The 20,110-nt window shown below is 37.8% G+C and overlaps 3 protein-coding genes and 1 pseudogene across 4 annotated transcripts; 1 reads left to right on the top strand and 3 right to left on the bottom strand.

Annotated features, from left to right (window-relative positions):
- Nucleotides 1-1,484: 1,484 nt before the first annotated feature.
- Nucleotides 1,485-2,613, top strand: LOC137712020 (uncharacterized). Its single transcript, XM_068451171.2, has one exon. It carries the CDS (start codon nt 1,536-1,538, stop codon nt 2,253-2,255), a length of 720 nt encoding a protein of 239 aa, XP_068307272.2. The 5' UTR covers nt 1,485-1,535; the 3' UTR covers nt 2,256-2,613.
- Nucleotides 2,614-3,413: 800 nt separating this feature from the next.
- LOC137713148 (uncharacterized) lies at nt 3,414-8,682 on the bottom strand. 2 transcript variants are annotated; one of them, XM_068452410.2, is made up of 10 exons: nt 8,099-8,682; nt 6,906-7,126; nt 6,485-6,719; nt 6,097-6,266; nt 5,788-5,930; nt 5,475-5,652; nt 4,739-5,318; nt 4,518-4,630; nt 3,901-4,144; nt 3,414-3,793 (listed from the first exon to the last, which is right to left on the bottom strand). In XM_068452410.2, exons 2-10 carry the CDS (start codon nt 7,094-7,096, stop codon nt 3,566-3,568), a joined length of 2,082 nt encoding a protein of 693 aa, XP_068308511.2. In that variant the 5' UTR covers nt 7,097-7,126; nt 8,099-8,682; the 3' UTR covers nt 3,414-3,565. The 2 variants fall into 2 exon arrangements, with proteins under 2 accessions (XP_068308511.2, XP_068308513.2); XM_068452412.2 differs by having other exon boundaries at nt 4,748-5,318; nt 8,099-8,508.
- Nucleotides 8,683-9,834: 1,152 nt separating this feature from the next.
- LOC137712416 (ankyrin repeat protein SKIP35-like) lies at nt 9,835-10,860 on the bottom strand (annotated as a pseudogene).
- Nucleotides 10,861-12,726: 1,866 nt separating this feature from the next.
- Nucleotides 12,727-14,338, bottom strand: LOC137713985 (transcription factor BEE 3-like). Its single transcript, XM_068453346.2, has 6 exons — nt 13,908-14,338; nt 13,702-13,821; nt 13,500-13,568; nt 13,319-13,387; nt 13,157-13,234; nt 12,727-13,040 (listed from the first exon to the last, which is right to left on the bottom strand). The coding sequence occupies exons 1-6, from the start codon at nt 14,268-14,270 to the stop codon at nt 12,945-12,947; spliced, it is 795 nt and encodes a 264-aa protein (XP_068309447.2). The 5' UTR covers nt 14,271-14,338; the 3' UTR covers nt 12,727-12,944.
- Nucleotides 14,339-20,110: the final 5,772 nt, after the last annotated feature.

Genomic DNA, 20,110 nt, shown 5'->3' with positions numbered 1-20,110 from the left:
ATTACTTGGCAAAGGAACCCAACTCCTTAGAAGTCCGGTTCTTGCAATATTTCTCAATTTTTTGATGTAAAATTCACACTCTCAAGTCTCAACGCATTCTTTTAAGAGCTCACATATGAAATTGTTTAAATCTAATGCATAAACAATACATATTAGATCGACGAGGAAGCACGTGGACTATACATCAACGAAATGTAGAGGAAAAATATCATGAAATCTTAAAGACAAGGACGAGACCAAATTAAGTTTGTTGGTTAGTGGATCACAGATGTATTAATCATGCCATATTCCTAGGGACCATACATGAGCTAAAATATAGAGAGCTTTATGGACCACAACTTGGCATTCGAGCTTTCGCATTCCATGCATATTCCTTCTACACTTAAACTTGCTAAATCACATGAATAGAACGACACCATCAAATTAATGCTAAATCACAGCTATTTATTAATGCTTTCTTCTTTTTCTCGCATCACTCACTCGTTAATCTGGTTCATTTTTTTAATTATAACGAAACATACAATGTGTAAACAACTGACTTTAACGAATGTCATGTAGCATGAAATCAAGGAAGTAGCAGCCGATATTTGCATACTAGAATCTTATTAAAGTAATTAGCAACCAAGTCAAACATTGAATATAAAAACAAAGTCAATGGTTAGGTGTACGGAAAATCATTTCTATTAGCCATAGAGCTTTGGAAATCAATTTTCTTTTCAATCTATAGGAGTTGCTAGGAAATTGATGAGATAAGGTATTTTATCCATTCCAAAATTATTCTTTAACTAATTAAGGGGGCTGCGACAACATGTATTAGACTTTTATTGCACGTCAATCATACTTTTACGAGTTATTTTATATATGTATAATATATAAAGATAGAATATATTATAATATAAATAGAAGATACAAGTAATATGTTATAGAATATTTGATTTCTCATAAAATGACCAAAATAATTGACGGTGGACAATCTTATGAACGACTTCTATTTCAGAGACTAAAGTGAGGAGTTATGCTAATATTAGGAACAAGTTAAGAGTTATGTTAGTCTTAAAAACTAAAATGAGAAGTTATATCAATCTTATTAACCATCTTTTAGATAAAAAGGTTGGAATGCACTATAAAGTTCTTAATGTCGTTATTCAACGGGAAACTCACGTTGCCGCTTGCACTCGATCAATCATCCTAGCACATCACAATTTTTCACCATACTTTCATTGTGTATGTACCTTCGAATTCCAAATGAGTGATCGATTTTCCTTTGTTATCTACATGCACCGAGAACGTTGATATTTTTTAAGTCGTTAAATCAAATTCAACGGTTATCGGTGCATGTAGGTACTGAAGAAAAAATGTACATTTAATACCCTCTAAATTTGTCTCAACCAATCCCATGCAAATAGTAGCAAAACTTATCACATTTCCACCTCTATATATATTTCCCCCTCATCCAACTTCTTGTACTTTTGAGAGGCCCTTGCGCGCTTCCCTGCGCTCCAACAAACGTGTCCCCACAAGTGCCAATATTTACGATGAGCCCACATGCAAACGCAAACAAAAGGGACGTGATCGCCTACAACGACAATCATCGGACGTTGTTTTACCCTCCGCCCTTGAAGATCAACAAGGACTCCCACTCCATCAAAAAGTCCTCGCCCTCCTCGTCGTCGGGCTCGCTGTCATCGTCGGCGTTATCATCCACGTCTTCCCCCGTGATCGCTGTGGCTGGGGCGAAACCGTCCCAACAACAGCGCCACCCGGTGATTATCTACACGCATTCACCCAAGATCATCCACACGCACCCAAGGGATTTCATGGCGTTGGTGCAGAAGCTCACGGGGCGCTCGCGCTTTGAGGACGATGCGCGAGAGCCTCGTCCGCAGCAGCCCCCTCCTTCGAAGAAACGAGAGGTTAATAATGTGGAGGGTTTGTTGGAGGAGGAGATCATGAATAATAATAGGGTCGCCGGAAAGGTTATGATGAGGAACGAGGACAACGATTCTTCGTCGGTTATTACGACGGAGGAGAATTGTAGCAGCACAAACATAAATAGTAATGATATTAACAACAACAATAACAATAATAATGTAGGAGTAGGGAGTGTCGTAGGTGTAGGAGGAGGAGGGGATGGTCAGGTGAGTTCCTGCTTCATGCCGCCCAATCCTTACATCGGAAACATTCCGGTTTTTACGCCGAAACCCGCCGATTTCTTGTGCTCCAATTCCATCGACCACCTCTTCACAACAATATGATGATCATGATTCACGGTCATGCGGCTAAGGAAAAGGAGGAGGAATACTACTTTGTGATGGAATGTCCCTGCCGACGTGACTAAATTGAAGGGAAGGATTCACCCTTTTTTTGTTAGAATTAATATTTGATTATTTCTTGGTTTTTGCTTTTGATCGATTTTTTGTTGGGTTTAATGGGGATGCCTGCAAGCTGCCAATAAAAGTTCGAATTTTCTGGGGTAGAACATTTTTTTTATTCAAATTCTTTTTGTCATTCAATGTTTCGGAAGAAATTTGAATTTCTGTTTGTTCGGATTACATCATACTTAATTGTTGTCTATCAAATCGAAATGAATAAATCCTAGCAATGGTCCCTCAACTTTAATCAAATTGAAGCAATGGTTCTTCAACTAAAACTCCATTACCATTGGTCTCTTAACTCATCAAAATGTGTAGCTATAGTCATTTTCGTCAATTTTGTTAGAATTTTGTCAAAATAAATTATGTTGGAATGACCATTGCTACAATTGGAATCCCTCAACTCATCAAAACGTGTCGCTATGGTCATTTTCGTCAGCTTCGTGAGAATTTTGTCAAAATGAGTTATGTTGGAAGGACCATTGCTATAATTGGGTTAAAGTTGAGGGACCATTGCTACAATTGGGTTAAAGTTGAGGGATCATTTCTCCAATTGAATTAAAGTTGAGGGACCAATGATAATGAATTTTTAGTTGAGGGGTCATAGCTTAGCTGCACATTTTAATGAGTTGATGGAATAATGATAATGAATTTTTAGTTAAGGGATCATTGCTCCAATTGAGTTAAAATTAAGGAACCATTGTTACAATTTACTAAATTGAAATGGACGGATGAAAGAGAAAAAAAGGATAACGCAGACCCAAACACCGCACATTGACTACAACAGATGTGCTACTTTATGAATCTTAATTTAAATTTTGTTCCTTGTAATTTAGATTAGGTTAGCGATGTGGTTCCCTTTATGCACCCTCTTTCGGAAAAAAAAGAAAACTGATGTACTGTGATAAATTCAAAAATGGCAGCAGGACGCAGGCCGTCTCTGTTAGATCATTTGAACAGTTGCAGATTGCATAAGCGGCCCTATGATTTATCCCGGCGGACTGCGGCGGAGAAGCAGCAGATCATAAAATTAGGAATAAATTGGACAAACAAACCTTTGTATTTATATTCTTCCTTTTTTTCCCTTAAATTTCATACTGATTTAGGAGTTCATTCGACTTCCTTGTTAAGACTTACACACTCACACTAACTTTACCTGAACAAACTAACACATTTCACAAATAGTTACAACATCATTTCTTCTTCTTCTCTTCTTTTTCTCTTTCAAGAATAACCGGCGCTGCGGGTATGCTGAACCACCACTCTCGTAATCTTCTCGTCCATCTCTCTGTGCTAGATCTCCTCACCGGCGAATAACATGTAAACGTCTCCAAAAAGATATATAGAACAATATATTTAACGGGCAGAAATGCCAGAGCCAAAGCCATAACTACAAGAGCTATCGCAAATCTTTCACTCGCCTGATCATCATTACACTGAATCGTTATCCATGGTCAATGTGCTTAAAGTATATAAATTAACTGAAGATGAAAGGTGGAGGAACGAGCAAGGAATAAGAGAGCGGAACCTGAGGAAAAAGGGACAGCAACAAGGCACGTAGCTTGAGAAGAACAATGTTCCCATCCTGGATGATCCCTTCAGCTTGAGATATTGCGTTCTGAACAGCCAAAAGCTGCTCCATCGTATTCATCGCTGGAGGGGCTAACACCTTAACCTCGTGAGTGGACTTTCCTTGGCTAAAATATCGAGTGAGGACCATGAAGACCGCAATAAAGATGAGCGTCAGTGCAAAGGCATAGCTCAGCCATCCCCTGAAAAGTACTGCCTGTGTGAGTCTAGACAAAAATCCTACCGGTGTGGTGTGGAAAGAAACTCTAGAGTATCATCAAGATCCAAGACCATAATAATTCCCATTGAACTCGATTTCTTCTGTAGCTACACCCACTTTCTCATTCAAAGAATTTTCAAGAAATTTAAAACCTGAACATTTTCATTTCGAGGGATTGTTACTGTCACCAAAAACCATGTTACATTAAGTGAACATCAAAGTTTGACTATGTTTTCATGTTGGATAATCATACTTCTTAATTATTCATCTCTTTTTCCCCCACTCCCCCTCATGCGTAAGTCCAAATTAAAGATTAATGAGTAAAGAAAGAAATGAATTTTCAACTGGCAGTTTACCTGCAAATGATGTAAGTGAAAACACAACAGAAAAGCAAAGACTTCAACGGATCCTCCCACAATGCCAAAGAAAGAAGGCACGTCCATAGTTCCATCATTGGAAAGAGTAACTCCTGAAAGTACTCAACAAATTTAGACGATTTTTCTAGAAAATCGAGTAACTCATATGCTAGGTTAGAGAATATAGGCCAAATTAAAACTTAAACAATATCACCAAATACCTTCATTACTGCAAAATTTGTATCGATCCCTTCCACTTTGACTCCATCTACTGTTGCTTGCGCTAGCGCCACTTTTTCATAGTTGTTTTTAGATTCCTTAACTGCTTTTTCAAGCAAAGTAACTTCTCCCACAGTTATCTCACCCACGGCAAGCCCAGCCTCAACAGGACTACTAGAACTTGTTCCAAATGAAAATCCCAGGTTAGAAATCATGTCCAAGGCTGAGATCGAATACATTCCACCTCCGGGCTTAGATTTGCTAGACCTATCAAATTCCTTGAAAGTTGACATATCTGCCATGGTTTCAAGTATCAAGTCTCCACCTGGTAATTGATCACAAAGATTGAACATTAAAAGACCCTCGTAGCATAAATCAGTTTGAGAGCTAATTTCTTTAATTGCTTGTAGTCGCAGAATTCCAAGCACCGCCTTTGAAAGTGCTTCATCCTTTTTAATCCCCTTGATCTGGTATTTATTTATAAATCGATGAACATATAAAATCTCCCGTATGATTGCTAGCCAATAATCGCGACGTGTATGCCCCTTCAGCTCTGGGAACTCTATTATAGCTGGTTCTGATCTACAGAAACAACACTACTGAAAGTTTATAATCAAGTTCTAAGAAGAAGACAATCTTTAATAGCTACATGGTAGCTACATGGCTGAACAAGTAAAAAGACTAAAACACTAATAAGTAAGAAAAAGAGCACCAACAATAAGGTAATGCTTAACTTACAACGAAACTGATTTATAAAAGACTGCCTTGTCAAACAGTCTAGTACCCCAGGGGCCAGTCAACTCGGGTTTCACAACCTGTTTTAAGTCATCTGATAGATCATATTGTTTCGCCTTGTCATAAGATACAACACGCAGGGCCTCGAAGTAAAGTGCATGGTCTGTCAGAATTAACCTTCCTGCTTATAACACAGTTAATTTGGCATTGATTATCTTCACATGTAGTAAATCCATAATAAGAACCAACAAAGATGTGATATTAGCCAACAAAGATATTTGAATTGTTTAACAATATACATTATCCATCAACATACCAGGCCATGTAGAAATTCCTACATGCTCAAGAACTGGCTGGGTAGTGACTGTTCCATCCACTTCCAGAATCTTCTCTCTTTTTGATGATCGCATGGCAGAAAGAAGTGACGACTCTGATTGGCTCCTCATTTTTCTTATTGCTCTGTATGTGAAAAATTTCAAAATCGTAGGACTAGAATGAGTGTCTGATACCCGGTACAAGAAATACGCTTCCAGAAAATCCATAATGTTGAACTATGAAATTTAAGAAAATGCAAGTTTGAAGGGGAGAGAAGGAAGAAAATGCAAACCTGTGGGAGAGAGCGTACCTTTCTAGTCCACTTAGGTACTTGTCGTATGTGAAGAACTGAAGTCTCCTATCGCTTGATGATGCAAGCACCTTAAAAATATTTTCACTGGTAATCACATTTGCAATAATAGGAACTGCTGGAGCTATTCTAGAGAAAGCCTCTACCCCAACGGATAAATCCTCATCTAACTGCACAAAAGACAAGGACCTTATTGACATGTTGACACTTAAAAAAGCACTACAGTGCTAAGAATCACTTGAACCCTAAGCTATTATTTACACATAGTCAAAACCTGTCTGTTAAAAAAGAATGTAAGAGATTGTATAGCGTATATGGAGTACTGATAGGAGTATCTAAGAATATCCACAATATAAGAAATAAGCTTCTAAGGAAAAAAGAAACTTACATTTAGTAAGGGTTGGCTAGCAGCAGCTGGAGCCTCCCAAGCTATCATCATGTCATATGTCAGGCGTCGAAACTTTTTATCACCCAGATGACCTGTTACTTGAGTGGACAGAGCAAGTGCTCGAAAACAGCAGTATTCCAAAAAGTTCCTTGCATAACACGACGGATGCTTTATAGATTCAGAAGCCTCAGAATTGAAGCCTTCACGAAGCTCAGTTGTAGGAACACCAAGGATTCTGCATCATTTGTTTGTTATCATTAGAAAATCATTTCCCGAAACTTGTATGTGATTCATATGAAGTTCCCAACAACAAGGAATAATTTCCAATGAAGCCAAAAACATAAGTTGTACATGTTTCATCCAGTTTTACTGTGATAATGTAACAGTTGACAGAGTATTAGGTGAATAGCTGAAAACTTACTTTGAACATCTTCGGACTACTATGTTTGCAATTGGAGATAGCTCTGGTACCCAATTTGTCCGGGCCGAAGGAGATCTTTCCATCTCCTCCAATTCTTCATCATAAGGGCTTCGATTTCCAAGCAACCATTTGAAGGATCCTTCTCTTACAAAATTCTCGAGCATATTTCTGGTTTTGCTTGCCACGGCCATACCAAGTTTTTGCCCTCACGTGTATCTTAACTTTAAAGAAGCAAATTACCGTATATGTCACAGTTCTTAAATTTAACTGAGGATCCCGATTTCACAATATTGCACTTCTCAACCTAAAAGAGCATAAATCGATCAAAGGCACGCTATATAGGCTGCTCAGTGGAATTTATGTTCATCAAAAACTCAATACCCCATCACTTTATATTGCATAATGCTATTCATACCATGTTTTTATACCACATTTCTCTATTACCTTAGGTGGCATCTGATGTGGACAGCCACATTATTTGAAAAATTTGCAAAACCCAAGGAAAGGAAGGAGAAGGACTCCTCGTATACCACAATCATCATTTAATTAACTAGTTTTTCTTAATTATTAGTTTATTAAATAATGAACTAAATTTAAGAATCTGATTAATTCAAATGATGCGGTTGTCTACATCAAATGCCACCTAAGGTGGTATGAAAATGTGGTACAAAAACATGGTATGAATAGCATTACTCGTACATTCATTCAAATTGACATTTTATAAAAGTAAAGTTTACTCTTTCAGTATATTATGATTTCACTTATCATAAGTTCACAACGAAATTCAGAAACTACAATAATTACCACACCAGCAGGTTCACATAAACCACCACAACACCAAAATCACACGCTATTCGAAATCCCAACAAGCAAATTTCAGCAATAACATGAGTCAATAAAGTTCACTCTTTCAATGTATTAAGATTTCAGCGTTCATAAGTTCATAGCAAAATTCAGAAACTTAAACAATCACCAAACCAGCAAGTTCACAAAAACCAACAGATCAAAAAATCACTTGCAATCCGAAAATCCAACAAACCAAATTCCACCAACAACATCACAAATTTCTTTAACTTTCCACGAACCAATTCCAGATTACTCACGAAATACAAAAATTAATCAAACCCAATTCTCAGATTCCACTAACAAACTAAACCCAGCAACTATTACCAACCAAAAACAGCACAACTTACCACAAAATGCACATTCAAGAAGACCGCCGCTTTCTCAGCAATCTCAGCTTTTGCGAACGAAATTCTCCAGATTTCTGCAACATTTCGCAAAACCCACCCCAGATTACACGCTCCGAACCAAAACCTACGAACCCAGTTCACCAATTTGCGAAGTTAATTGCGCAAACGGAGAATCGGTCCGAGCTACGTATGAAGGTGTGGAGGATCAAATGTGTCGTGGTTTGGGGGTTTATTGTATTATATTCGAAGGGAAACTGAGATTGTTAGATAAGTACAGAATTCCCGGCAACTGTGACAAGAGAGGTATCGTCGTCTTAATTACTCCTCCGGACCTTTTGTTCGTTGAGAAAGCGGTACAAGCAGGTTTGATTCGCTGGGCTAAGGTGCAGTGGGTGGTACAAAGCTGTCACGTGTCAACTACTAAAATTATTATAATTTTTAAAATAAACCTTATTTATAGTCGTTGAATCAAATTTTTAAGGCTCGAATTATGTGCCTTGGTGAACTTGGTGGAAGCGATCCAGAGAGGACCTGGATCCTTTCCTTTAACCATTTACATCATCATCGGGTCTTATTTTCGTAATGAGATATATTCCAAATATCTGAAGACTAAAGACCGAAAGATCTATACTATTCAAGAAAAATAAAATATTCAAACCGTTCAAGTTTTTAAGTGTTTATGAAGTAGGGCAATAGGAATGTAAGCTAAAGGGGGCGTAAGATTGAATTGAGTAAATTCTCTTAAACCTTTCCTCCCTCTCCCTTCAAGAAAAACGAAATCCTCCTAGACGCCTCTCCTTGCTCCAGCTTGGAGCTGACGGCAACCCGACTTCCACCTCATTCGAGCCATCCTTCCCTCTTTCTTTTCCTTCTCCACCCTCTGCTTCTTCCTCTTTCCCCATCTTTCTCCATCTTTCCCCCATCCTTCCCACATTTTTCTAGCCTTCTTTCGTTCTTTCCCTCTTTCCCGTCCATCTCCAATCTCTACATCTTCCCTTTTCCCCCTTCTTTCCTTCATCCTTCCCGCATCCTTCGACTCAATTAGTTTTTTAATTTCTAAACTTTCTCTTTTGATCTTTGTTTTGGCTTCCCTTCAGCTTTGTTCTTTAAACTTTCTCTCAATTCCCATGAGCTGGTCTCAGAACTAGACCTTCATGGCCCTCTTCCGCTCGGATGCTACTTTACGTCGCGCGTCCTCAACCATCAACCTCTGCTACTTGCCCCATGTGTTTCTCCTAGGGTGTTGGGTGGCTGTCAAAGTGCTTTTAGCACTATTTGGTAGGATTAGGGGAGTGCTCACTACACGGATGGCTCATTCACCCCCACGTTTCGTTGATCCAATTGTTTCGTTGGTTCGTTCTCTTGGTGGTGGTGGTGGCAGCCTTATGTTGCAGGCACATCTGGTGTTTGTTGGTTTCCTTTCCAGTCTTAGATTTTTTTTGTTATTGTTCAGCTGGCCACTTTTGGGCCTATCTACTGTATTTTCTTATTCATTGTTGGACTTGTATTTAGGTAGTAGGCTGCTTTTTTTCTTATACTTGCCTTTTTGTAATTAGTGGAAGAAATTTAGTTTGACAAAAAAAAAAAAAAAAACTTGATTCATTTCTTGATGTTATTATTACGGTCACTTGGTATTTGGATTGATCCGATAAAAAAATAAGTAGGCTAATATGATCAGAACACAATTCCTCAAATACCAAGGATATATCAGATTTAGAACTTAATTAAAACAGTAATTAAGGGCTTAACAAAATGCAGACTGAGAGAGAGTAGTGGCAAGAAGTTGTGGGATTGATTTCTGCCATGACCAACGACCACCTTAATTTACTTGTACTGTGATCTTTAAGGAAGACGATGCTCCAAAACAGCAGAGCCTGGCTCACCCCATCGAAGACTCCAGCACCAAGCCTTCTCACAGCTTCAACAAGCCGCCCTCGCAACCTTAGCGACACCAGACGGCTGCCCTGTGCCTTGACACACTCTCTGTACAGTGGCAAGCAATGGCTGCAGCTCAGGGGCTAGAAGATCCAAGGAGACAGGAGATTCACCCCACTATAAAATCCTCACAATGTTCATGTAGTGTTCTTGTCCTTATCTTATTCCGTCGGAGAAAGCTTTCTCTAACCAATGTTACTGAAGAAAAGCCCTCGTTTCAGACATGCATCGTTGTTGTTATCCAACCGAGCAATATATTCTGCAACAGCATAAGTAGCTGCAGGAAGGGTCACCTAAGAAATCAGAACGGAGAAGAAACGCAACCCCGCGAAGAGAATTAAAACCACCATGTTTACCAGCAACCTTGAGAATTCCAATGCTTTTGTTTGCATGGAAATCATGAGGAAGTTGAGGAAGTAGATAGGCTGCAACAGCAACATGGCTGTTGGAAGTTGCAGCCATCAGAGCAAGGCAGAAATCATCATTCGTGCAACCCTATTTTACAAACCACTCAACAAGAAGCTTACAGCCAATCTTAGCAGCTACCAACACAATCTCTGCATTCCCGGCACAAGAGGCTTGAACCAAACAACTATCGAAAACGTAATTCTCCACACCTCCTTTCACCAGCATATCAAATAAACCGGTAGTGCAGTAGTTTCCCATTTCTCATATGCGCAGCCGTGATCAAAAGAACTAGAGAACAAATACAAGGCGAGGCAAGCAACACCGAAGGCCATTACGAATTACTTTGACGTTAGCTGGTTACCAGCAAGATATAGGAAGGTTTTACATGTGAATTCCCAACCTATGATTTCAACAAACATCTGAATTCCCTCAGCAAAACATTGTCCATAAAAAACCACACCCCCATCACACTCCAGGACAAGATCATGATAGCCTTTGGGCCATTTCAGTGGTTGCAAACTTGCAATTAGCAGTAGCACTGGAACTTCATACGACTGTTTCGGTGATGAAGTTCCGAAAAAGTAAACCAGTCCCACACTTGTCTGAACAACAAAAGCCCACCTTGGTTGATTATGGGCTGTTTTAATTAAAGCCCATGTGTGCACTAGAGGAACTAATTATCATGACTTACATATAGCTCAAGGTATTTTCTAGGGCAAATTGTAGTTTCGTTTAGTTTCCGTTCAAAAGTTGCGCGTGATGTTCACAATTCGGGGCCAAAACATCAATGAAAATTACTTTTGTGGACTTTAAAATGACATTTTAACTATGTGTGTCAAGTTCATATGCTACTTATGGACGCATATCTTGAATCTAATTAAGACTGATGCAAGCTCCACCATTTGAGTATGATTGACACTTTTGTACCACGACATAAATCACGTCGAGACACCGTACAATTACATAGATAGTTCATGGTGAACCAGATTACATTGAGGTTTATGCATATTAATATAATGAGATGCATGCACATTTTAGGTTTCCTTTTTGTGCTATTTTGAGTTTTGCCATAATCTAGTGGGTACAATGATTTGAGATTTTTGACAAGCTAACATCTTCCACTTCAAAAGCTTCTAATCTAGGGTCCTTGAACTTGCCCATATTAAGTTATTAGTACTTTCCCAACTCCACCTAATATGTGATCTCCTCAATCCAATTTGTGAATATTTGGCATATCCATTCTCCATTGCTTTTAGAGGGGGACCCTTGAGTCCTCTTCCTCCTCTTTGTTCATGCATATTGCATATTGCTTCAAGAGACTTGGTCAAAAGAGGGGTCAAAGAAAAGAAGAAAGTTTGAGTGGGATATGAGGAGAAAACAAATTGGAAAGTGGCTTTTGAGAGAGAGAGAGAGAGAGAGAGAGAGAGGTTCATAAGCACTTATCATTTTACAGAAGTTGGAGATCCCACATTGCCTCATGCGCTTAAGGGCATGTTCTGGCCCATTCTTGCTGTCCCTCCAAGTTTTCATGGATGCATTGCACCTATCTTTCCCTCTTTCGACAACAAAACTTGAAGACAAAAACTTCACATTTCTCTCTCTCCCTCTCTCTCTCTCCCCCCAATCATTCACCTCATGAATTGGCAACCTCCATGAGATTTCATGAACTCTATGGGTTACTTTCAGTTGTCATTTCAAGCTTGGGACACTTCGGTTCATGGGTCATAATCAATACATTATTGCCAATTAGTTACTTCCAAGTTCCAATATTCGGTCGACATAAAATGAAAAGAATTTATTTATCATTGAAACGTTAAGATGGAAACCAATCAAGCAATGTAATGTGGACAGCAAAACAAACGACAACGCACTAAAAGCTTAAAAGACTTGGCGATGCCAATACGTCCATGTTGCATCTGAGTCGACATAAAAGATATATGTCCAAATTTTTCAAATTTCCCATGATCTTAAATGTACAAGTTGGTGGCTGTTCAATGTTGTTCGCACATTAGACAAGAGAACATGTACTTACTAATCATCCAGCCGTTGCCTTAGCAGTGTCCTTTTAGTTGACAGCTTAGTGTTTATCCACCCCTTATGGTTATGAGTCATGACTTTACTATGTTACATAAAGTCGGTTTTGCATATATGAATATATCAGTTGATTAAGGCAGTATGTCCGATCTCTTATATTCGAGTTTAAATCTTTCTTAAATTAAATTAGGTAATTATAATATTGGAATAGCCATGATAATTACTGATTATAGTTAATAAAACCACAACAATTAGGGAGAAAGTTTTGACCGTGTGCCTTGTATTAATCTCAATAAATTTCCCAACATACAAATTAGGGTTTTACAAGTTTTGATTTTCCACTTGTGCCAGACATATATAACATGAAGTGGGGACAAAAATCATAACATCTGAACTGTAGGAGTAGGACATGGGAGAGAGAGCATCTTCATGTGTTTGGCATCCAGTAACATCATCCAGAGTTCAAGTCTCAGGGGGACCAAGTTGAAGATGTTGATTGGAAACTAGCACCAAACCCTCCATATCCTGCAGCTTCTCTCTTCAATCTCTCCAACTCTGCTGCTATCTGCAACATAAAAATAGAAACCTTATTAGTTTAGTTTTTGAACGCGCAAAATTAGGGTTCCATCCCTCACCACAAAATTTTTTGACTGAAACTTTATGCGTTTTCATGTTTTGTACCTGCATTGTCTCCGTAACATCAGTACTTGAGTTGAAGTCATAGAAAGAGCTTGCTGCAGCCAGCCTCATAGATAGGAACTGAAATATTCGACGCGAAAAGAAACATTAATTTTCCAGAGGAGAACAAATTAACAAGAAATATTCGATCATTGTCAAACTAACCTCAATCTGGTTCTGCAAGGACTGAACATAGTTAATTATCTCGTCCAACATTACCGCCATTCCCATCGTCTGTAATTTACATTAACGAGTTCGTAATTAAACTTACGATTCTTAAATTTATTAAGTTATTAATAAAATTTTACTGAGATTAATTATGTTACAAAATATATATCTTAATTACCTTGTTGGAGCATCCTGGGACAATATTTTGCAAACATCTCAGTCTTTCATTGATTTTTCCTCTTCTAACCTGATTGACAACATTCACATAAACATTTATTAAAACCAAGAAACAATGTATTTAACAAATTTATCTTGGTAATTGAATTAGAATATCGCTTGAATAAAATAAAAAAAAACGAATTACATGCAAATTTAGTTACCCTTTCTGCTAGACTGTGGCTATCAGTAGCTTGCCCTCTCCTGGCTCTAACATGAACAACTTCCTTTGGTTTCTCATCTTCCTTCTCATTGCTCTTGACCCTCTTTCCTCTTCCTGCGCTCTGCGAATAAACGAACAAAATCAAACAGAGAACTATACAAGGCAAAACAAATTCAAGCAACTGAGAAACAAGATTTAAATAGTTACATTTTTTCGCGTAATCCCAGTTTCGGAAACTGGGGGAGTAGAGATTCCAGAGCTGCTCTGTGATGCATCATCCACTGCTATTCTCTTCTTGCTTTCATTTCCATCCGCAACTATCTGATGAACTTCTAATTTTGGAAAGTTTTCGACCATGTTTCCGGCAGGGAACTCGGGTTCTTGATTGCTGAACAAGTAACTGTCGTTTGAGAAGGGTATGTAGGTGTGGAAATTCAAGCTTGGATATTCCATGACACTTGGAATATTGAATTGGTCTGCAAACTGGTTTACTAGTTCCATGTTTGGGTCAATATCTAAGAAAGGAAATGAAGGTTTAATGCTTTGAAAATCTTCTGTGAATTCAGACATTGGTCTTTCTTTTCTTTTTTTTGGATTTGCAGAATCCGCTGCTTGAAGGCTTCAATTGGGTTTTTGGATAATGTGGGTGAGGAGCTACTATTTATAGTGAAGGAGTTCTTGTGCATGTAATCTCAAATAATTGACCTTATCATGGATGAGTGAGGAAGGTGTCCACGTGGCACATCTATGTGTCCTCTATGGGCCCTATTTCAGGAGATAATACAATCATGTTTCCAACCGGATCGTCTCTGGATCCTTTTGGTGAGATCTTAGAGATCAGTAAATTGTGTACATTCATCGTATATTGTGTGGTTAATTTTTGTCAAGTACTGTTTATGTTTATTTTTAAATAAAAATATTTAAAATGATTTCTGACCGCACGATATACGATGAATGAACATGATTCACATATCTCTAGAATCCTCACAAAGAGGATCCAGACTCATCATGTTTAACTTTGAAGTGTATGATCATGTTTATTAATATATGAAGTGGTTGAACTTTGAACAAAGCGTGAATCAGTTAGATATTAAATTCTTGATCTTTTCATTATTCTTTTAGTGAATTTTGGAGATTTTATGGATTTGAGATTTTTTGTTGTGTGTCGGAAACACAACCCGGTATAGCAAGTGTCATGCGTTGAAATTTTTTATTTTTCTTCAAGTTTTAAACCAATTATATTTTTACATTTAATGTATTAAACCGTGTTTCCTACGCATTGAAATTTTTCATTTTAAGCAGGTACACTCATATCATATGCATAATACGCCGAAGTTTCTCCTTGCAAAGATAGCCCATCGACAAGTATTTGGATTGGGCTTAAATCCATATTGGATTGGGCTTTTTTTATTTTGTTACTAGGTGGACTGCTTACCTTGTTTCTGCTCTGGGCCATCTCCACAATGATCTTCTCCTCGTATAGTTCTGTTCTTGTTTGGGCTCAGGGTTTGGGCCTCATGGTATTCAAACAAAAGCCCGATTTTGAATTTTGGGTTTACGGTTTAGGGTTTGGCGTCCTACCCTATTTATAGCTAAAAAAAAATTGATAAATTACACTTTCATACCTCAAGTTTGGAGTCTATTTCAAATTTTTACAACATCTTCAAAACATTTCACTTTCATACCTTATGCACTATTTTTTTCAAAATAATATCTCCGTTACATTTTCCATCCATTGATCCGTTAAATGCTAATGTGACTGCCAAATGTCTGACACGTGGCAAAAAAAAATTAATTTTTTAATTTTTTTTTTAAACCTTAATCTTCTAAATATAAATAATAATTATAAAATAAAATTAAAAAAAAACTGAAATAAACCACCCCCGTCAACCCCCCAAACCAAAACCCAAAAACCCAATAACCCCACCTAAAACCAAAAGCCCAGAAAGAACCCCCACCCGCTTGCGACCCTCCTTGCGCACCCCCCAACCCGTGACCCTCCCTTCCTTTGCACCCACCCTCTTCCCTTCTCTACACACCCCCACTCTCCTCTACACACACCCCCCCCCACTCCTTAAATCCACACCCATTCCATGAACCCGACGATGGCGAGACGAGATCTGGGTTTTTTTTTTTTTTCCTGGGTTGCAGGGAAGATGAAGATGAGGGAGATGGGTTTGGGAGTTGCAGGGAGAAGAGAAGAGGATGAGGAGGATAAGATGGGGGGGGGGGGAGGAACTAGGTTTTGGGATTTTTTTTTTATTTTTTTTCCTCCTTCCTCCCTCTTCTTCTTCTTCCTGCTGCAGCAAGTTTTTAAGTTCTGGGTTAGGGATAGGGATTTGGGTCGCTGAAGGGGTGGGGGAGAGATTTAATTTTTTTTTTTTTTTTCATTTTTTTTCTGTTGAAAAATTCAATTTTTTTTTTAAATAAATAAAAAAGTATTTTATTTGTCACGTGGTAGACATTTTGTCACATCCTGGCCCGGGGCGGATCACTTCCCCGGCCCGCTACACCACCGTAGCACGATATTGTCCGTTTTGGGAACTCTGGGAACTCACGAGCAACTTCCCAGTGGGTCACCCATCATGGGATTGCTCTAGCCTCCTTCTCGCTTAACTTTGGAGTTCCTACGGAACCCGAAGCCAGTAAGCTCCCAAAAAGCCTCGTGCTAGGTAGGGATTGAAATATACATTTAAGGATCACTCCCCTGGGCGATGTGGGATGTCACAATCCACCCCCCTTAGGGGCCCGACGTCCTCATCGGCACACCACGACTAGGGATTGGCTCTGATACCATATTGTCACATCCCGGCCCGGGACGGATCACTTCCCGGGCCCGCTCCACCACTGTAACACGATATTGTCCGTTTTGGGCTTACCATTCCCTCACGGTTTTGTTTTTGGGAACTCACGAGCAACTTCCCAGTGGGTCACCCATCATGGGATTGTTCTAGCCTCCTTCTCGCTTAACTTCGGAGTTCCTACGGAACCCGAAGCCAGTGAGCTCCCAAAAAACCTCGTGCTAGGTAGGGATTGAAATATACATTTAAGAATCACTCCCCTGGGCGATGTGGATGTCACACATTTGGCAGCCACATGGCATATATGTGACAGCCACGTCAATATTTAACAGATCAATGGATGAAAAATGTAATGGAGGTATTATTTTGAAATAAAATAGTACTTAAGGTATGAAAGTGAAATGTTTTGAAAATGTTGTAATGAATTGAAATAAATCCCAAACATGAAGTATAAAAGTGTAATTTACCCAAAAAAATTTATTAAAGCTCTACTGATTGCTAAACATCGCAATCACTAGCTAATTAGATCATATCACAATCCAAAGAGTAGTTTCTTGATGTTTAAGATTTGGTAACCAATTGATCACTGTTACAAGGTCAAAGTCCTTGCGTATACCAACTAGCATCATACCACGTCGTTGATAACTCATACTATAATACACGACTTTATAAAACTACGTGACGGTATGAGAGTCATTCTCGTCATCCTCAAAATACAGTATCTTTTTAAGGTCAAAATTAGCTGCAACTAAAAAATTCTGCAGACTTTTCAGCACATTTTTGCTGTGTTCAAAGCTTGATTGGGGTTGTTGGAGGAGCCGGAACCACACAAGAAACGGCGCTGTAGCTCATCAAAATGCCGCCCCTCAATAAGGAACCATCAATAAGAATTTTAACTTTTTGTAAGTGCTGGATGATATCTTTTAATATAATTTGGTCAGTCAAGCACGTTTCATTTGTACCGAGAGGTCAGTCAAGCACGTTTCATTTATACCGAGAGTATTGCAGATCATCTATAAAAAAGAAGAGGAGGAAACTATGAACCCTTGAATGGAATCCACCCCATTGCCCAAATTTCGTTTTCAAGAAATTGACAGGTCGTTTCTTTGCTTTTGGCCTTTTTTAGGGTCTAATCTATAGGTGAATGATATCTTCCGTTTGAGTAAACGAACAAAATTAGTATTTTTTTTTCCTAATAAACCTCGACGATACGAGAAGAGTAAGATGATGAGCTACAAACAAGTATGAAGACTTACAAATAACTCATCAAATAGTTCTAAGTAGTACCCTAAAAGTGGTGATGCACTATTCAATTGGCCATGATCATGATATTTTCAAGTACCGAATACATGTTAGTGTTGTAGCCTAACCTATTTTAGCCATGTGTTCGGGCATTAGGTATTGTTGGTGTAAAGTTGGCTTGATAATAGGAGTAAGATGATGAGCTACAAACAAGTGAAGACTTACAAATAACTCATCAAATAGTTCTAAGTAGTACCCTAAAAGTGGTGTTACACTATTCAATTGGCCATGATAATAATATTTTCAGGTACCAAGTACATGTTCGTGTTGTAGCCTAACCTATTTTAGCCATGTGTTCGGGCATTACGTATTGTTGGTGTAAAGTTAGGGATCCGGGGGATCTCGTAATCATATCCGTTCATCATACATCGTGCAGCTAATTTTCGTTAGGTACTATTTATATTTAATTTTAAATTTTAAATAATTTCTGACCGTACAATGTACAATGAACAGACGTGATTACGAGATCCTCTGGATCCCCAAGAAAAGGATCCATCGAGGATCCTTTTCCTAAAGTTTGAAGATAGATGATCCTTGCACTAAGCCTTACACCTGAGGTCTAGTATAGTCTTGATAGGAACCATTGTATTGGTCACACAGGGTTGTTTGAGATTTTAGGAGTCCTGTATAAAATTTATAAAAATTCCCTCCGTAATATATTTTTCCAAAATTTTTAGGGCCCCTTCAAATTGGAGTCATGTGCGATTTCACCTTTTGCTATCCCCAAAGTCGGCTCTTGTCACAAATCATTAAGGGCTTGTTTCGGGTACTTTTAAAATGAATGAAAACGTTTTTAGAAAAAATGTTTTTGCGTTCAAAAAGCACTTGAAGTGTTTTCTCTTCTTCCATAACGCACTTAAAGTGCTTTTCTATAATTCACTTGAGTTTTTAAAAAGGATTTGTTCTAAAGATAGTTTCATAAAAAATATTTTTGATCATTTTAAAAGTACTTATAAACGAGCCCCAAATTAAAATAATTTCGATTCATGGCTTGCTTATAGTGAACGCATGCGAAACCCATGACACACGGTCATAAACCCATCAAATCTCAATTCGGTTTGAGATTGAAAGGAACAAAATTAAGGTAAATCAATTTCATCTTTTCTTTTTTTTTTTGGGTAATAATTTCATCTTATCTTTATCTAAATGTTCTGGCAGAAAGCTACATGTTGCAACAGTAGCTAAATCATAATCAAAACTTGGCAGTATCCCTAACATGTCTGTGCATGAAAACGTGGACGGCTTAATTTACGGGGCTATATCGAATGATATTTTGTAGATCACATGATACGGCGGTTAAAGATTTTTCTTAGCATTTTTCTTAATTCAAATATTAAACATGTGTTTAATTGATTTAATACTTAAATAAAGACGATACATGCATTGCGTACGTACACATTAATACTTCTCTATTATTTTTGCTGACAGCATTGCATGGAGAGAGCAATACCTCATGTTGTTGTTTTTGTTTTGAAATTCATTGAATTTAATTTACAAATTGTTAAGGAAGTAGTGATTTATCTTAATTGTTATCAAAAGAAACGTGTTGGTTATCTTTTACGATGCTTATACATAAGGATATCTATGAGATTTTGGGTCCGTCCGGAATTTATAAAATAGTCCATCTATAAGATAGTTTTCCAAAAAAAGTAGATAATATATTAATTATTTTTTAACAAACGATATTATATACACTAAGAAGATGGGAGATTGAGTTATCCATAATAATATGATTTAAATTTGCTTTAACGAGAATTGAACTTAAGATCTCTCACTTACAAGTGAAGAGAAATACCACTAGACTGTAATTCTAACTACTGAGTAGCATTACATCGATGTTAAAAAACAATAACTTAAATCAAAACAAACTTCTCTTTAAAAAAAAAACAAAAAAAAAACGTCAAAACAAATTTTAGGCTCACTAATTAAACACGTCTTAGTACTAACTATAAATCCGATACGTGCATTGCGTACGTAAAAATTAATATTTTCTTATTATTTTGCTGACAGCATTGCATTGCATGCAGAGAGCAGTACCTCATGTTCTTGTTTTTTGTTTTGTAATTATGTTTTTTGTTTTATAATTCATTGAATTTAATTTACATATTGTTTATTGATGTAGTGGTGTTATATTTATCTTAATTACCACCAAAAGAAACGTGTTGGTTTATCTTTTACGATGCCTAAACAGCTATATATGCTAATCAAGGGACGACTAAAAGATAAGATAGCAACACTCTGTTTTATAATTTTTTGGTCTTATGCGAAAGTTAATATGTCTAAATCGATCAATCAGACGATCCATCA

Source organism: Pyrus communis, chromosome 14, assembly GCF_041283825.1.
Source record: "Pyrus communis isolate YQ-2024b chromosome 14, ASM4128382v1, whole genome shotgun sequence".
NCBI lineage: Eukaryota > Viridiplantae > Streptophyta > Magnoliopsida > Rosales > Rosaceae > Pyrus > Pyrus communis.
Note: the sequence above shows the minus strand (reverse complement) of the source record. Positions and strands in the feature narration are given on the sequence as shown.